Here is a 17,243-nt window from a genome sequence, read left to right as displayed (position 1 = left end):
CCTGGTGCTTTTCATGTTTTATTTATTTCCTTTGTCTTCACAGCAGCCTCATAATTAGGTGTAAGTACTATTATTATTACTTTTTTAATAATAGTGAGGAATCTGAGATGCAAATTGTATAACTTACCCAAGGTCATACAATTGTTAAATAGCGAAGCTAGGATTTGAACTCTTGCAGTCTGGCTCTATAGTACATGCTCTTATTAGCCTTTTTTAAAAAAATGTGATAAAATATACATAACAAATTCACTCTTTTTTAAGTGTATAGTTTGATGGCATTAAGTACATTCAAAATGTGCAACTATCACTACTATCAATTTTCAGGACTTTCTCCCTCCCTGTAGCCCCTGGTAAAACCTATTCGGCTTTCTTGATGATTTGCTTACCCTAGGTATGTCGTATAAATAGAATTGTGTAATATCCATTTGTGTTTGATTTATATCACTTAGCATAATGTTTTCAAATTTATCCATGTTGTCACATGTATCATTTCATTCTTTTTCAGGGCCGAGTAATATTCCATTATATGTGTATATCATATTTTGTTTATCTGTTAATCTCTTGTTGGACATTTGGGTTGTTTCTACTTTTTGGCTTCTGTGAATAATGCTGCTCTGAACATTGATATGCAAGTATCTGTCTAAATCCCAGCTTTCAGTTCTTTTGGGTATACTATACCTAGAGGTGGAATTGCTGGATCATACGGTAATTCTGTGTTTAATTTTTCTCCTCTTTTGATGGAGTAAAATAGAGTAATGTATATTCAAAGAGGAAAATTTTTGAGTTCAAATAACTATGTCACAGTCCTTTTTATTCTGTTATCAGTGAAACTGAAAACTGCCTATATATTTTATTTTATTTATTTTATTTCATTTTTCGAAAAACCTATATTAGAGTTTGAGAGATGTATAATATCAGCTTCTGGAAGATATGGAGCTTTGATATTCTATACAATGCCAGGTTTGATGTGAGCATTCAGCCAGATTGGCCAGCTTATCTCATCACTTCCTACCTTAATACATTCCAGTAAATGTGATCTTTCTGTATCATTCCTTTATAATCTTATGTAAAGCTTTTACCTTTTTGAAAAATTAGAGCCTCTTTTTCAAATATCTTCTGACTCCATTGTTGACTTGACATTTTTATTAAATTTTATGTTATTTGATACATTTTCTAATTTCAGGAATTATGTTTCTTTTGTACTATATAACTTATATTTATTCCTCATGTCTATTTTTGATCTGTATTCTTATATTTTGAGTTCCTTGAAGATACAGAGTGCATCTTTAGTTTTCTCAAGTTGTATAATGTACAAAGTGTAAATTCATTAAATGTTTTTAAATGTCAGGTTCATTTAAGGTAGGCACAATAACATTAATTAAATAATAGCGTTTAAAACTTCCAAAAATCACCATCCCATTCAGTACTTTAAAATGTTTCAGATTCATCAGATAGTTGTTGAAAGGAAATTTGAGATCTAGGCCCAGAATAATTTTTGTATTAGCAGGTAAGATGTACAGTCAGAATACATGAATCTGCCTTCTTTCCCTAAATAATTTTTACTTTCTTTTCAGATCGTTGCCAGCAAAGGAGGTTTTGAAATGGTCACCAAAGAGAAGAAATGGTCAAAAGTGGGTAGCCGCTTAGGATATCTACCAGGAAAAGGAACTGGGTCTCTTTTGAAGTCACACTATGAAAGAATTCTCTACCCATATGAGCTTTTCCAATCTGGTGTCAGCCTTATGGTGAGATGCATCATTTTTTTTAGGAGTGGATAAATCCAGTTTGCCAAGTTTAACTTTAGACTGCATTCACCATAACAAGTTAGCAGTTGCCTGTGCATAATAAGTTGAAAAAGATTTCTCCACCTACCAAAATTTGGGGAAGCAAGGTGTAGTTTAAAAATCAGCTATTTTTGATGGTTTACAAGATAAAGGCTAATGGGAATGAAGGGTGTTTTTTTATTTAAAATAAGTTCTTTTGCTTAAGCTTTTTGAAAAATTCCTTCTCTTGATTTCATGTGTTTTTTTTTTTAACAGCTTAAGTGAGGTATAATTTACATACTATAGAATTTACCTTTTGTAGGTACACAGTTAACAAACTTTAATAAAAATCACACATCACAATCTAGTTTTAGAACACTTCCATCAGCCTAAAAAGTTCTTTTGTGTTCATTTATAGTTGATTCCTGCTCCTACCCCCAAACCTAGACAACTCCTCATCTACTTTCTAGTTCCATAGTTTTGTCTTTTCTAGAAATTTCACATAGATGGAATCATACCACATGATTTTGTATCTGGTTTCTTTTCCTTAGCTTAATGTTTTTAAGGCGCATCCATGTTTTAGTATGTATTAGTACTTCATTCCTTTTAATGGCTGAATAATATTCTGTTGAATGGATATACCATTTTTGTTTATCCATTTACTAGTTGATGGACTGTTGGATTGTTTCCAGTTTAAGGCTATTATGAATAATGCTATGAAATTCATGTACAAGTCTTTGTGTGGACATATGTTTTCATTTCTCTTGGGTAGATACCTAGGAGTGGAATTGCTGGGTTATATGGTAAGTTTATGTTTAACTTTTTAAGAAACTGCCAAACTGTTTTCCAAAGTGGCTGAACCATTTTACATTCCCACCAGTAATGTAGAGGCTTCCAGTTTCTCCACGTCTTTGCCAGCACTTGGTATTGTCAGTTATTTTGCTTATAGTCATTCTAGTGGGTGTGTAGTGGTATCTCATTGTGATTTTAATTTTCATTTCCTGAATGACTAATGGTGTTGTGCATCTTTTCATGTGCATATTAGCCATTCATATATTTTACTTCATGAAGTGTTTCTTCAAATTGTTTTTATTAGGTTGTTCCTCATTTTATACTTGTTCTGAGAGTTCATTGTATATTCTATATACAACTTCTTTATCAGAAAATGGTTTTACAAATATTTTCTCCTAGTCTTTGGTTTACCTTTTCATTTTCATAATGGTATCTATTTCAAGAGTAATTTATTGATTTTTTTTTCCCCTCTGTATTTATGGATCATGTTTCTGTTGTCGTAGCTAAGAAATCTTTTCCTAACTGAAGACCACAAAGATTTTCTTCTTTGTTTTCATCTAGAAGTTTTGTAGTTTCAGCTTTTATGTTTAGGTCTTTGATCCATTTTTTAGGGGTGTGTGTGTGTGTGTGTGTGTAGTATGAGGTCAGGGTATATAATTTTTTAGGGTGGAGAACAGGGTAAATGAATATCCAATTGTACCAGCACCATTTGTTAAAAAGACTACCCTTTTCCTATTGATTTACTTTGGCACCTTTTTTGAAAATCAGTTGAATTTAAATATGTAGGTTTATTTCTGGTCTCTGTTTTATTCTTTGATCTGTATATTTACCCTAACTCCAATACTGTGCTGTCTTGAGTACTATAGCTTTATAGTAAATTTTGATAGGCAGTAGTGTAAGTCTTCCAATTTTGTCCTTTTTTCAGAATTTCTAAACAATTTGCATTTCCACATAAATTTTAGAATGAACTTCTCAATTTCTACAAAAGCCTGCTAAGATTTTGATAGAGATTGTCTTGAATCTGTAGATCAATTTGATGGGAGAATTGTCATCTGGTTTCCTATAGTATTTATTGGAATTTATTGGAAATTTATTATTTTTTCCGAGTCTCAAATTTGATCTCTTATCAGTGAATCTGCTCTCTTTCTGTGCTCTGATTCTTTAGGGTGTACAAATGCCTAATTTAGATCTTAAGGAAAAAGTGGAGCCTGAGGTTCTTGGTACTGATGTCCAAACTTCCCCAGAGCCAGGCACAAGAATGAACATTGTGCCGAAGAGAACAAGACGTGTCAAGTCTCAGGTATCAATTTCCATGGGCCATTTTTAATAGGAATTTTAAGTGCATCGACTGTGTAGAACAGTTATTTGGTTATGGGAGGTTGTTCACATACTGTTCTTTAAAACTTAAAGAGTTTCATTTACTTTTGAGATTTTTGTTTACTTTCAAGATGAATGGGGAAGAAATTATAAAATTCAGTCTGATTTGATTTAGAAAGCTTTTTGTTAATTTTGAAGTTTTTGGCAGAAATGACAAATCAGAGGGTGACCCTGGATACTGTAGGGTCAGTTTCACAGATATGCTGATGAATTCTAGTATATTTTATTTTCATAGCAGGAGTTGAGAGGAGTAGGAAAGAGTGGTTTTATATTTCACTTGTTATTCTTTTAAAAACCATAGTATTAAGTTTCTTAGTGTCTAGACCATTTCAATGTAATTTCTATAGTGTTCTTGCAACCTAAAATAATTTTAAAGCCTAATGAATGCATCAGAAGAAAAGTGCCCTCATTTCTTTTTGTTCGCTCCACCCCTTCCTATTCTCATTTCTTAGTGGTCCTCAAAATTGTATTTTTTAAGGTTTTTGCTAAAGACTAAGTCTATAAGCTGAGACAATGAGGTGCCCTTAGAACTCAGATATGGTCCATTTAAATTAAGCATACGAGTGGACTGAAAAAGCAACTTACCTGAATCCTAATCATTGACTTTAACATATTTAAAGAAACAGTGTGTTAAAAGAATGGAAATGGTTTATATTGATAGTGGGAATCAGAGAAGGAACATAGTCTACTACAAGAAATACTGTATATGGTAAGGTGTCCTGTCACTGGAGAGGCAGGCTAGTATACTTTATTTTGCTTTTCTAGAGCTCAGGCAAAATCTCTCTCATGCCATGTCTCCTTTCCTGTTCTGAGTTTATGCTTATTTAATAACCTCTTGATTAATAATTTAGCTTCTTAGGTACTTTAACAGCAGAAAGGTAGGTGTCTTAGATGGGAAATATGAATTTAATGGAAATTCATTGGAAAGCGATAGCCCCACTATAAATTGGTAAACTCTGGTTTAGTCATTAAGTGATTTTTATTACTGTGGTTGATCTCAGAAGTTCTGATCATCTTTAGGTACATAGTGATGATTCTATGTCAAGACTTGAAACACTTGAAGACTGATCTCTTTGACATGATGACTCAACTCTAAAGAGTTGCCCAGGGTGGCCCTGTTCATCTAATCAATTGCCAGCTTGCGACGAAACCCCTTTTGATGTTCTTCTAAAACCATGAAAATATCCTATTTATTTCTAATTGCCTTTCTTGATAAAAGAAAGAGGACTACATAGAATGCTTTTACCCATTGTAATAATTGTCACTGGAGTCAGATTGGTTGATGTCAGGTAGAAACTAGAACCATTTCAGGATTTGCAATTAAAAATTTCTTAAATTCACAATTTGTTCTTAATTACTGTATTGCCAGTCTGCTTCATTCCTGGTTTTCTATTTCAGAAAGAAAGAAAAAGGCTTTCTGATAGAACATTTTGCCCCATACACAAAACTGTTGGTATTCATTCTTGATCTCTGTGTTATCTCTGTGGGCAAAGTATACCTTTCTCCAGGGATCATCTACTTCCATCCTTTCTGGTTTCTTCAGTGATTTTAATATATCAGTTATGAAATCTTTTTCTTCTACCTCCTTTGTTTGCTAAATCCCCTAGTCCCCCTGCCCCTCATATAAATGTGTTCAAATTTCTATCATCTTAAAAACAAATAGACCTCTTTCTAGAAGTGCCTTACTCCTTGCCTCTTTTCTCGGACAAGTTTCTTGAAAAATAGTCTATATTGTTTCAGTGTTATCAATATCTGTTTAGTTTTTGTACCCTGCAATCTGACTTCGAGCCAAATAAATTTGTTGAACCTGTACTGTCCAAGTTACCACTGAACTAGTAGTTGTCAAATGATGGGGACCTCTTTTCTTATCCTACTTCATCTCTGGTTGTATATACATTTAATATGGTGTCTGATTTCTTTGAAATTTGATTAACTTGATTTCTCTTGATGTGGCTTCTCTGACCCGTCCTTTGGTTTTCCTCTTCACTCTCTGACCACTCCTCAGTCATCGTTGTTATCTTGTCTCTAGAGGTTCTTTACATGGTATTTTCAGTCCTTTCCTATCTTCTCTTTCCCTAGTGATCTCATCTACCAAGTGATTTCACTTACTACCTATACACTGAGGACTCCTAAATATGTCTTGACATCCATGCTTCTTTTCTGTTCACAAGGGTGAGTGTGTGTGCATATATGTACTCCTTGGTGGCCACAGCTCAGGTTTACTAAATTCAGTATGTCTCAAAGATCATTATCACCTTTTCTAAGTCTCTTTTTCTTTAATATTTTCTAGCCTGGTGACAGTGACAAGCACAGCCATCCAGTAATCTCTCAATCAAGAACCAAGTTATGAAAGTTATCTTACTCCCATTTCTTATCTCTGTCACTTGCTATACTCTAATAGTTTTTTTCATCTGTGACCTTACTAGAGTGAGTTCCTTGAAACTGGCATCACGGTTGTCTATATCAAGAATTAATAAACCTTTAACACATTTATACATTAGAATGAAGCCCATAATACCAATATGTCCAATTATTGGTGATATTAAGTTTGAACCAGACTTCTCCCTTATAAAGTACTTATTCTCTTTATAATAAAAGTAATCAGAGTAAACTGTGAGATGGTATGAATAACCTCTTTTCCAGTTACTGGTTTTAACATCGATTGGTGATCCTTGCCTGAATTAATTATTATGTTGGTTGGAAACTGGTGGTTTTCTAGGTCTGTCATTCCTTCTGCATTTATTAGCCTGTTTCTTTAAAGAACAACCTTGAGCTATATTTTTCATACAGTAGAATGTGTACATCTTAAATGTATATTTGATGAATATATATGACTGGAACTATGATTGACCCCCTCCCCCTTCTTGGTATCACTAGAGATCATGGTTTTTTGTTTGTTTGTTTGTTTAATATATGTCTTACAATCTTTTATCACCTTTTATTTCTTTTCGATAATCAAATTTTTCAAATTTACCTTATGGGAACTCCTACAAGCTGGTTCATGATGTTTTTTTTGACATGTGTCCATCAGTTTTTGAGCACAAAAAGCTCGTTGGTTCTTGTCTTGCCTTAGACCTGGAATAAGCCACTTCAAGGAATCCTGGTTCATTTTAGTGGGCATTGGTATTTAGAAACCAAGATCTGTGCACAAGGTGTGCTGCTTTTTACTGGGATATCATTATTTATTAAGCCCTTTGAGTGGTCAGGGCTGGGAAATAAATTTTAAAAACATTATGATTTAATATTTTGAGTTCATCCTAATAATTCCACTTCTATTCTAGCATCACAAAATTCTTTTGGTTTATGTTTTAGTTTTTTTCCTAGCATTTTGAGTTGGGAACTTAATTCATTTATTTCTATTCTTTTGTTTTAATTGATATGTTTAAGACTATAAAATTTTCCATGCTCATGGCTTTTATTAGTTCCAGAGATTCTGATATATAGTCTTTTTATTATCTTTTTTTAAATAGTTAAAAAATTCCAGGTGGAAGGGCCTTTTGATTTTTATTTCGTTATTTGTAGTTTTATTCTAATAAGATCAAGAATTTTGTTTTATTATTTCTGCTTTTTGGAACTTTATTGCTTGTCCAAAAAGATTGTACGAATTAATTGAGTAAAATATTTTGACAAGGCACACACTGTATATTCACTGTGTTAGCTTTTATTATTATTTGCTTTAGTAATGGTGAAGAATGTGTAGTGTCGTGTTTATCACTTAACTGTAGAGGTTGATAAGTATAGCCAAATCAGTTTACTAATGCTTAAAGGTAAATTCTGAAATGCCATTTTGGTTGGTTTGATTCTTATATAATCTTTTAGCAGTCTAGTCTGCATACATCAGCTGTTACGTAGCCATAAAGTAGTCTGTATTTTATCCTAGTTTATTTTTATTCATATCAACTAAGTGTATTTTAAATAGATTTTGATTATTAGTTGCATTCAAATATGGTTCATCTAAATTCAGGGTATAACAGTGGTGTCTGTCAGGATGCTCTCATCTTCAAGTGCTAGAATACCAAATGACAATACCTTAAACATTAACAACAGTTTTCACAGAAGGACACATTTTTCACATAAGATTTTCAGAGCTATAGGTAGTTCTAAGGTTGATACAGCTACTGCACTTTGTCATCAAGGGCCCAGGCTCTATCTTTCTGCTTTGCTTCTTTCAGTGTGTGGATGATATAGCTCCTAATTGCAATGTGGCCATTGCAGCGGCAAGTATCATGCTTTCACTAGACTTAATCTCTTAGCAGTAGGGAAGGAAGTTGGGGCAAAAGGACTTATTCTTTGATAAGCTTTCTCTTTTATTAGAAGGTGACAAGGATGACAGTCCCATCCTTAGCTAGGTCATCTCCAACAAAGAGAAATTGTATTGGCATGATTGGCTTAGAACAATCATATTCATCTCTTGGGATGGGCATATTGCCATTAACTAGTTAGAAGTGGGTGTCTATTAAATAATTAGTATTCATTAACTATTTAGAAGTGGAGATTTCTGCTGTTATTACCTGTATTATACCAGTTATTACCAGTAGTGTCTTATTTCTGTACTGAACCTAATTGAGAACTGTGCTTTTTGAAAGGTAGATTTTCTTTTGTGGAAAGGAATCTGGGTGTTGCATAGTGCTTTGATGAAGTGTGTTCAACTGCTGTAAAGAGGCAGGGAGTGGAATTAGAAGAAATCAATTTTTTTCTTCATTTTGAAGAGGATCTTAAACTTTTCTTTAGTAAGAAATAAATGTATGAAGCAGAATAATTAGACTAATATGAGTTTTATTTTTTTTAGTCAGAGTCTGGAGAAGTGAATAGAAACACAGAACTGAAGAAACTTCGAATTTTTGGTGCTGGGCCTAAGGTCGTGGGCCTGGCAATGGGAGCGAAAGATAAAGAAGGTAAAATCTGTTATTTGATCATGAAAAGAAATAAGGTACAACAATATGGTTATAGCAAGATTCACATGATGTTTGAATTGCAGTCTGCCTTGGGATTGTAAACTTATAACATGGTTCCTAGACAAGTCACCTATTTTTTTATGGCAGATAGTCTTAAATATAAAGCATGAGGAGCCATATCATGTTGAATTTTTATAATATTTTGGAAGGGAGAAATTTTTCCTCCTGCATGTCTAATATGCGACACAGACATTGTAATTTCTAAAGGCTAGTTTATGAGAGAATGGTGAAATTAATGGTTCTTACCTGGTGATCTAAAGCTTTAACTTTTGAATTCAAAGTGAAATCAAGGGTTCTTTGACTTTTAGTGTTAAAAGATAGTAGGGAGAGTTTATGACTTAAATGCTAACTGTAATTTTGATTTTTTTAACGATTGCCTTTATATATTATTATACTTCATTTAAATAAACTCTGTGTTTAAGGAAAGTCTAGAACTCTCAGCTTAGCATACTTGAAATTTTTTGTAAGTAAAATTACTAATGCAAAGATCAAGTTCTACTTTTCTCTCTGTACACGTCAGTTTTAAAACTCAATTTAACAAGGATTGTGTTCGACATGTTTTTTCACTGTATAAGAATTTCATGAAATGCTGTAATCGAAAGTCATATTAACTATACATTCTATGATATCAGTAATTAAGTCATAATTTAGATTTTGGACTGAACTCTGGAGGATCAGATAATATTGTTCCATCATTCTGAAATGTGTGATAGGACTTAACTAAATACATTACAGTTTATAATTACTCTTTAAGAATTAAGGATTTCGATTATCTTATTCATTCTTATAACTATTGTGTTGGCTGGCAATGATCTTAAAACTAGTCAAAGTAGTTGCTGATAAGTACTGCATACAGTCAATATAGAAATAGTAGTTAAGCTCTCTGGAGCTTAACTGCCTAGATTAGAATCCCAAATCTGCCACTGGCTGTGTGATTTTGGGCAAGTTATCTAACTTCTTTATACTTCAGATTCTTTATCTTCAGTGGGGGATAATAGTATATCTACCTCGTAGTGTTGTGAGGTACTAATTTAAATAATTTTAAATAGTGTCTGGTCCAGGTTAAGCTCTCAACATTAGTTTTTACTATTATTATATAACTATTTTTATTTTAAGATGAGGTCTCCCGAAGACGAAAAGTTACCAACAGGTCAGACGCATTTAACATGCAAATGAGACAACGGAAAGGAACTCTCTCTGTTAACTTTGTAAGTGTTTTGAGATGCGTTAGGAGGGAAAGGATTTATTTTTATTTAGTTTTGTACTTTTTATCTTGCTCTCGTATCTTGGTATGCCATTTAGTTAATTCATTTGGTTAGAAGACTTGACGGTGAATCTAAAGTTGCAGCTTTAGTTTTTGTAATGTTAACCTTGCTTTGTCCCATATACGTAGACTATTCCCCTAAGTCATAGACCATATGAGAGAGCATGAATATGAATCTGTAAATCCTTGAGCTGTATTTTAGACAGTTCTAAGTATTTATTCTCTACCAAAGGGTGTTTGTACATAGGAAGGATGACATGGTATATTTTATCTCTATAAACTGACTTTCAGGTACCCTAGATTTGTAGTCTTTCTTTATTCTAATAACTTGTTATGCTCTTATTAACTTGCCTATAGAAGCTCTGAGGAAATTTAGGAAGTTTTATGAAAAGCAGTTTAAATACAGTTATTTAAAACAAATATTCAGGACTTAAGTTATATTTACTTTTTAGTATACATTATTTCAATTAAGGAGTTCCTGGTAAAAATTAAAATTACTTATTATAGAAAATAGACTTTTATTTTACTTTGTTTTTTAACAGGTTGATCTTTATGTTTGTATGTTTTGTGGTCGAGGAAATAATGAAGATAGATTGCTTTTGTGCGATGGATGCGATGACAGCTATCATACGTTTTGCTTAATTCCCCCACTACCTGATGTGCCCAAAGGAGATTGGAGATGTCCTAAATGTGTTGCTGAGGTACAGTTTACGGATTCTTTAAAAACTAAGAACAAATAACACATGCGTACACACATATAGTAAACATGTTTCCAAAAGCTTCTTCCACTTTCTTTGTTCTTCAATGTTTAGAATCTCCAGGGTTTTTTAAGAGTGATACTGTATTGTGGCAGCTTGCCTTTCAAAGGTTCTTTTCCTGATTCTGGTTTGACAGTTCTTTTTGTTACTGCAGATGAATGATATTTTTGCTCAGAATGTTCATATTCCTGGAAAACAAAAATGAAGAAAAGCTGTTTTATTATTTTTTTTTAATTTTTTAATTAAAAAAAGTAAAAATCAGAATTGAAACTCTAAAACTTAGGAATTATGCATTCAGTTTTCATGCTACCAGATAAACTGATGGTATCTATTAATGCTTGCTTAAATTTTGATTTGATTATATAAGTTATTCTTACTGAAAGATTATAATGATGTCATTGTCATGAAATGCCTCATCTCTTTACTTATTTTAACAAAATGTGATAGGACATTGAAGGGGAGGGAGTTGTCTGGGTGTGTATAGATGTATTCAGAGGTCTTTGAATTAATATTTACTATTATCAAGCTTAGATGATTCAGAAGCAGTTCTGTGCTAAAGGAATATTCGTGTAAAGGTATTGGTCATGTGGTTGGTAGTGTGGAAAAACCATTCTTCTAGCTTGTTGTCCTAGCAATCCAGTGGATACGCCTTTATCCATTACCTCTCCTTTCTCCATGAACATTTATATTCTGCACAGCTACATCCACTGATATACTGAGAATGATAGGCATCCATGGGCTTTGATTCCAAGTGAGTAATCCTGTAGGTGTTTGCCATGGTGGCAGAGCTTAATGCCAACTCCAAAGTTTAAAGGTATCTTACTACCACCTTCCTATTGGAAAACTGTGAATAATGCAGTTGAGGTTCTAGAACATTATTTTCTGATTCTATATTGCAAGTAATTAATACTTGTTTTGCTGTCTAGAGTTGATTGGATTAGCTTCACCTAGGAAAATGATCAAAGAAGCTTGTACATGAGAGCCTTAATTCTTTGTTTAGTTTAGTTTCAGTGAGTTAATCTTAGATATTTTTTTCTTCCCAGGAATGTAACAAACCTCGAGAAGCCTTTGGATTTGAACAAGCTGTACGAGAGTATACACTTCAGAGCTTTGGAGAAATGGCAGATAATTTTAAGTCTGATTATTTCAATATGCCAGTCCATGTGAGTATATGTCTTTAGGTCAGTTTGGGGAAGTATGAAGTCCAAAACTTTTGATTTGCTTTTATCTTAAATTATTTTGTAGAAAACGGCATGAAAAAAAAGATAGGCCACCAGATCTAAAGACTAGGATCCATCTGTTTCTGTTTCTTTCATACTCTAATGTGGCACTGTGCACTCTTCTGTTGAGAAATCTGCTTTGATCTTTGAATTGTTTATTAGCCCTCTAATGAGTAATCTTTTACAGAAGAGCATGAAGTTATGTGGCAGTTGCTGCTTTTGTTTAGTTATTTGTAATACGAGGTTTGCTGCTTTTCTTAGGGGATCTTGAGCTTTTAAAAATCTGTATCAAAAAAATATGCCAAAGCTATTAAAATTAAGCCTTGATTTTTGTTTCCTTTTTCCACCTTGCTGCCCTAGGTCATCTTTATCCATTTTAGTTAGGAAGCAGCTTGCAGAAAAAGGCAGTGTAAGTTCATTATGTTTTTCTGAACATCTAAGTTGTCTTTAGCTTTTTCCCATCCTCAGTGGAAATAGCTAAGACCCCAGTCTTTTCAGCTCTGGAAAAGGAGGTTTTTTATTTTATCACTGGTTTGTATTCACTTGACCTGCATATTGTGTTACAGTGAGTTATGGTTATATAGTGAGTTAGTAATATGTAATTTTTGTTTTCCTTGCGTAGATGGTTCCCACAGAACTAGTAGAAAAGGAATTCTGGAGGTTGGTGAGCAGCATTGAAGAAGATGTTATTGTAGAGTATGGAGCTGATATCTCCTCAAAAGACTTTGGAAGTGGATTTCCTGTAAAAGATGGTCGGAGAAAGATGCTGCCTGAAGAAGAGGTGCAGAACAGATAGTAGTATCTAAACTCCTGCTTACTCTCAAGCTGATTTAATCTTTGCATAGTAGAAAATCTACCTTTCGACAATTATAAGGGAATAAGTTCATTTAAAATATTAAACATGTAGGATTTGGACATTATAAATAATCTTCAGTTTTAAAAAATTCAAAGTACCATTAAAAATTATTTAACTTTGCATTTTAAAAACAATTAGTTTAAAACTTTAACCCCATTAAAAAATTTTTACCTACCTCTTTCTGTTTGAAAATCTAAAGAGATTTAAAATTTAGGAAAAAATTCCATTTCATTGATAAGTCCCACAAATTAGTTTCCTTTTCAGCACTTGAGCAGGTAGGTTTTCAAATACGTATTTAATCTGTAAAATATTATGAAGTCACATCTCATTGGAGATGACCTCCATGTATAAAGCTGAATTAAGATGATCATTTCTTTGTCTCTTTAAGTTGGTCCTTGTCACTTTTTCTTTTCTCTGTAATTGGCAGTGATTAGTTTGATCTATTAAAAGTTATACATGGTTTTTAAGAAAGCTATATAGTGCAGAAGAATTATAATTAAAAGTATAGGCACTCCAGTTCTCTTAAGGTTACTGTTTGCACGGTATACCTTTTCTCATTCTTTTACTTTGAACCTGTTTGTATCTTAGAATCCGAAGTGTTTCTCTTGTAAGTGGCATAAGATCAGATCTTTTGTTTGTTTGTTTGTTTTTAATCTAATCTGATGTCTTTTGATTGGAGTGTTTAGTCTGTTTACAGTTAATAAAATAATATGTTCGATTTATGTCGGCCCTTTTGCTATTTTCTGTCTCATGTCTTTGTTTTTTTTTTCTTCTTGATGGCTTTTTTTTGGTGTTAAGCAGATATTTTTTGTAACACCATTTCAGTTCCTCTCTTTTGGCTATATATTTTTGAGTTATTTAGTGGTTCCAATAATTATAATATGCATCTTTTCATTTTAAACAGCTTTTTGACAATGTACATCTTTTAACTACTATAGTCTACTTCATATTAATATTGACTTAATTCTGGTAAATATAGCAACATCAAAACAATTTCCTCTTTCCTTTTGTGCATTGCCATATATCGTGTCTACATAGTGTATAAACACAACATAGCAATGTAATTATTGCTTTCAACCACCTTTTTTTTTTTAATTAAGAGAAGAGAAAAATGTACTTTTTTACATATTTACTCACATATTTGCCATTTCTGGCGCTCTTCATTCTTATAGATCAAAGTTATCATTTGGAGTTCTTTTCTTTTCAGCTTGGAGGACTGCTTTTATGACTGAACATGACTATTCCACTCTGCTCCTTTATGAGCCAGACCAATATATTTTGTCTCTCTGTCATTTACCTTCAAACCTTATCTTTCCTTTCAAGCTCTACTCAGGTTCTTCCTTTTCTATAAACTTTTCTTAATGGTTCAAACCTGTGATGATTACTCTTTTGTTGTCCAAAGAACTATGGAATTTACTCTTTTGTCTGTATTTGAGTTTAATATATATTGTCTTGTCTTGGAACTTTTCATCTAGATTCATTATTTTTTTCAGCCAACAAGCTGACCAAACAGCTAAAAAAGGTTTCGAGTAGTATTTTTTTGAAAGCTTCTTTAATTTTTAAGCCTTTTGAGGGTAAGAATCGTATCTTTGTTATTTTTTATTGGAATTCATAGTTAAACCAATGTTGAACTTTCTTATTTTATCCTCTGTGACTCTTAATTACACTTTTATAGTTTTTCTTTCTCTGTGTTGCATTGTGAATGATATCCTCAAATCTGTCTAGTTCACAGATTCTTCAGTTTTGTCACTGGCTGTTTAACCTCTTACATTGAGAATTTTATTTTTAAACTCTTATAGAAAGTCGCAAATATATAAAAGTAAATATAATAATGCACTCCCCTTCCTCTCTCTCAGTACTTGGCATCCAGGTTCAACAATTATCAGCCTTCTCATGGAAGGCAGTTGGATTCTGCTTTCTGTTTTACATTTCAGTCATTGCAATGTCACATGTTATTATATCATCTGGAAAACTCACATTACATTCCTGCAAGAATGATAGTGAAAAAGGCAAATAACATCTTAGAATTATTATGAAAATAGTTTGACTTTGTAATTCCTTAAAATAGTCTTGGGCTTCATAGATCCCACTTTTGAAAGCTGCTCTCCACAAGGATGATAAGAACTTTAAGTCTCTACCTTATATGGCTTTAGGAGTGGGTGTTTGAAACTGTCCATTGCTTATATTCAATTAGGAACCTCTATAAAAATTCAGGCAATTGCTTTCTTTGTTTCTGGAAACTGGGAATTTTTTCTTTTTAGTTTATCTGTGAAACAAATGTTTTTGTTATTGTTATAATTTAATATTTCTAGATGAGTTTGTAGTGGAGGCGGTGACAGTGACTGCATCATCTCAGTTGTCAGTGTTGCTGCAGTTCGAGGATTGTGTATCTCAGTATGTCCTCTATCTGGACATTAATAGACATTTTTGGAAGTTATACTAGTGGAGATAAAGTAGAAATATAATAGCAACCTATTAAAATTAGTCTCACTATTTTACTAGTAAGCTGGGAGGAGTAATAGAAAGCCTTGTTTAATATTGTAATAACTGTATAGTGCCAGGGAGATACTAGACTAATCGGGGGGATCACTTCACAAATTATATAAATGTGTAACCACTGTGCTGTGTACCTGAAACTAATATAAAATAATGTTGAATGTCAGCTCTAATTGAAACAAGAGAAGAGAAATAGATAACCTTAAAAAAAGCCTTGTGTTATATGCTTCAGCATAAACCAGAGGTATCTTAAATAATTAAAGGGAAATCTAAATATCACCTGGACAGGAGATAGGATTAAATATTTAGGTATATCTACATGTAATAGTGAGCAAAGAGCACAAATTCTATGTGTAAATGTAAAATTTTTACTTTCTTTTTTGAAGACTCGAGATTTCTATTAGGCAGTTGTCATTTCTGATCTCTCATTTACTTTTTTTTTTTCTTTATAGGAATATGCACTTTCTGGTTGGAACTTGAATAACATGCCTGTGTTAGAGCAGTCTGTCCTTGCACATATTAATGTAGACATCTCTGGTATGAAAGTGCCATGGCTCTATGTGGGAATGTGTTTCTCTTCTTTTTGTTGGCATATTGAAGATCACTGGAGTTATTCCATCAATTACTTGCACTGGTATGTATAAGTTTTGTTAACAGCATACATACTTAGTAATCTTTAAAAGATGTAATAATATTAGGTGATATATTAGGGAGAGCTGAATTTAAGTATTTCCTATCAAAAAGCAGGATAATGTATTAAGGAGAGAAGTGTAGAGGTCTAAGGGTACATCTCAGACACCTTTCCTTTTAAAGTATGTGCATGCCCAGAACCTATAGTTTTAGACCTAATGATACTTGTTTGGTATACATGAAAATTACTTTGGTATACCTTATGATATGGAAGGTAGGGTATTCAAAGTTTATATACTTAAGATCTGACTAAACCTTCAATATTTGAACTTTTCAAATGATTTTTTTTCTTTTTAATAACATTTTCTCTAAAAACTCCTAAGTTACATGTGTATTCATTAAATTTCTTTTGCTGAATTCTTTTTGTATCTGACCCACAGCATTTATTTACTAACCCAGTTCCTTGGCCAGTATTATGATCTTAACTAAATGATATTTTTCTCTCCATTTGGAAAATATGATTCAAATGACACTGTGCAGTGGGAAACTAGTGATTGTCTAGTGATTGTTCTGTGTCATGTGATAGTCGCGAGCCATATGTGGCTATTTAAATTAGTCAAGATAAAATAAAATTAAAAATTTACTTCTTCAGATGCACTAACCACATTTCAGGTGCTTTAGCATGTGTGACGAGGGTACCCTGTATTGTCCAGTGCAGATACAGAACATTTTCATTATGTTCCATATGTTTCTAATAGGCAATCAGTTCTATTAGAGACAGTACTGCGAATTGTATTAGGATTAAGAAATTCAGCTATTCTATAAATAGCTTGATGAATTAAATCTATTTCCTAAGAGTATAACTTAATAATATAAATGAACTCTAGTGCACTAAAGTCTAGTATATCAGTGATGCCAAGTTTTTGGTCCTTAAGATTTATAGATAGAACTCTGTTCAAGGTTTCAACAATATCTAGCTGTGGCTTATTTCCTTGGATAGTAAAATTGTATGCAGTGAAGTTATGTAAAGGAGAACATTGCCATTTACTCTGATCATGTGAGGGTAATTAGCTTGTCCAGTGGACCTGTGTGAATCAAGGAAGTATGTCAGTAACCTTTCCAACAGTACATA

The 17,243-nt window shown here is 32.8% G+C and overlaps 1 protein-coding gene across 1 annotated transcript in view; it reads left to right on the top strand.

Moving 5' to 3' along the window:
• The window catches only part of KDM5A (lysine demethylase 5A), a 75,760-nt gene that overhangs the window by 9,936 nt on the left and 48,581 nt on the right, over positions 1 to 17,243 (top strand). Inside the window, exons 4-11 of the mRNA XM_039869173.1 lie at positions 1,575 to 1,745; positions 3,721 to 3,855; positions 8,722 to 8,827; positions 10,004 to 10,095; positions 10,694 to 10,852; positions 11,953 to 12,072; positions 12,752 to 12,910; positions 15,934 to 16,115. Of these exons, the coding sequence (XP_039725107.1) occupies positions 1,575 to 1,745; positions 3,721 to 3,855; positions 8,722 to 8,827; positions 10,004 to 10,095; positions 10,694 to 10,852; positions 11,953 to 12,072; positions 12,752 to 12,910; positions 15,934 to 16,115 (1,124 nt within the window). The remainder of the gene's footprint in view (positions 1 to 1,574; positions 1,746 to 3,720; positions 3,856 to 8,721; positions 8,828 to 10,003; positions 10,096 to 10,693; positions 10,853 to 11,952; positions 12,073 to 12,751; positions 12,911 to 15,933; positions 16,116 to 17,243) is intronic.

This window comes from Pteropus medius, unplaced genomic scaffold (genome assembly GCF_902729225.1).
Source record: "Pteropus medius unplaced genomic scaffold, Ma_sr-lr_union100, whole genome shotgun sequence".
NCBI classification, from domain to species: Eukaryota; Metazoa; Chordata; class Mammalia; order Chiroptera; family Pteropodidae; genus Pteropus; species Pteropus medius.
The sequence above is the reverse complement of the archived record's forward strand: the minus strand, read 5'-3'. Positions and strand labels throughout refer to the sequence as shown.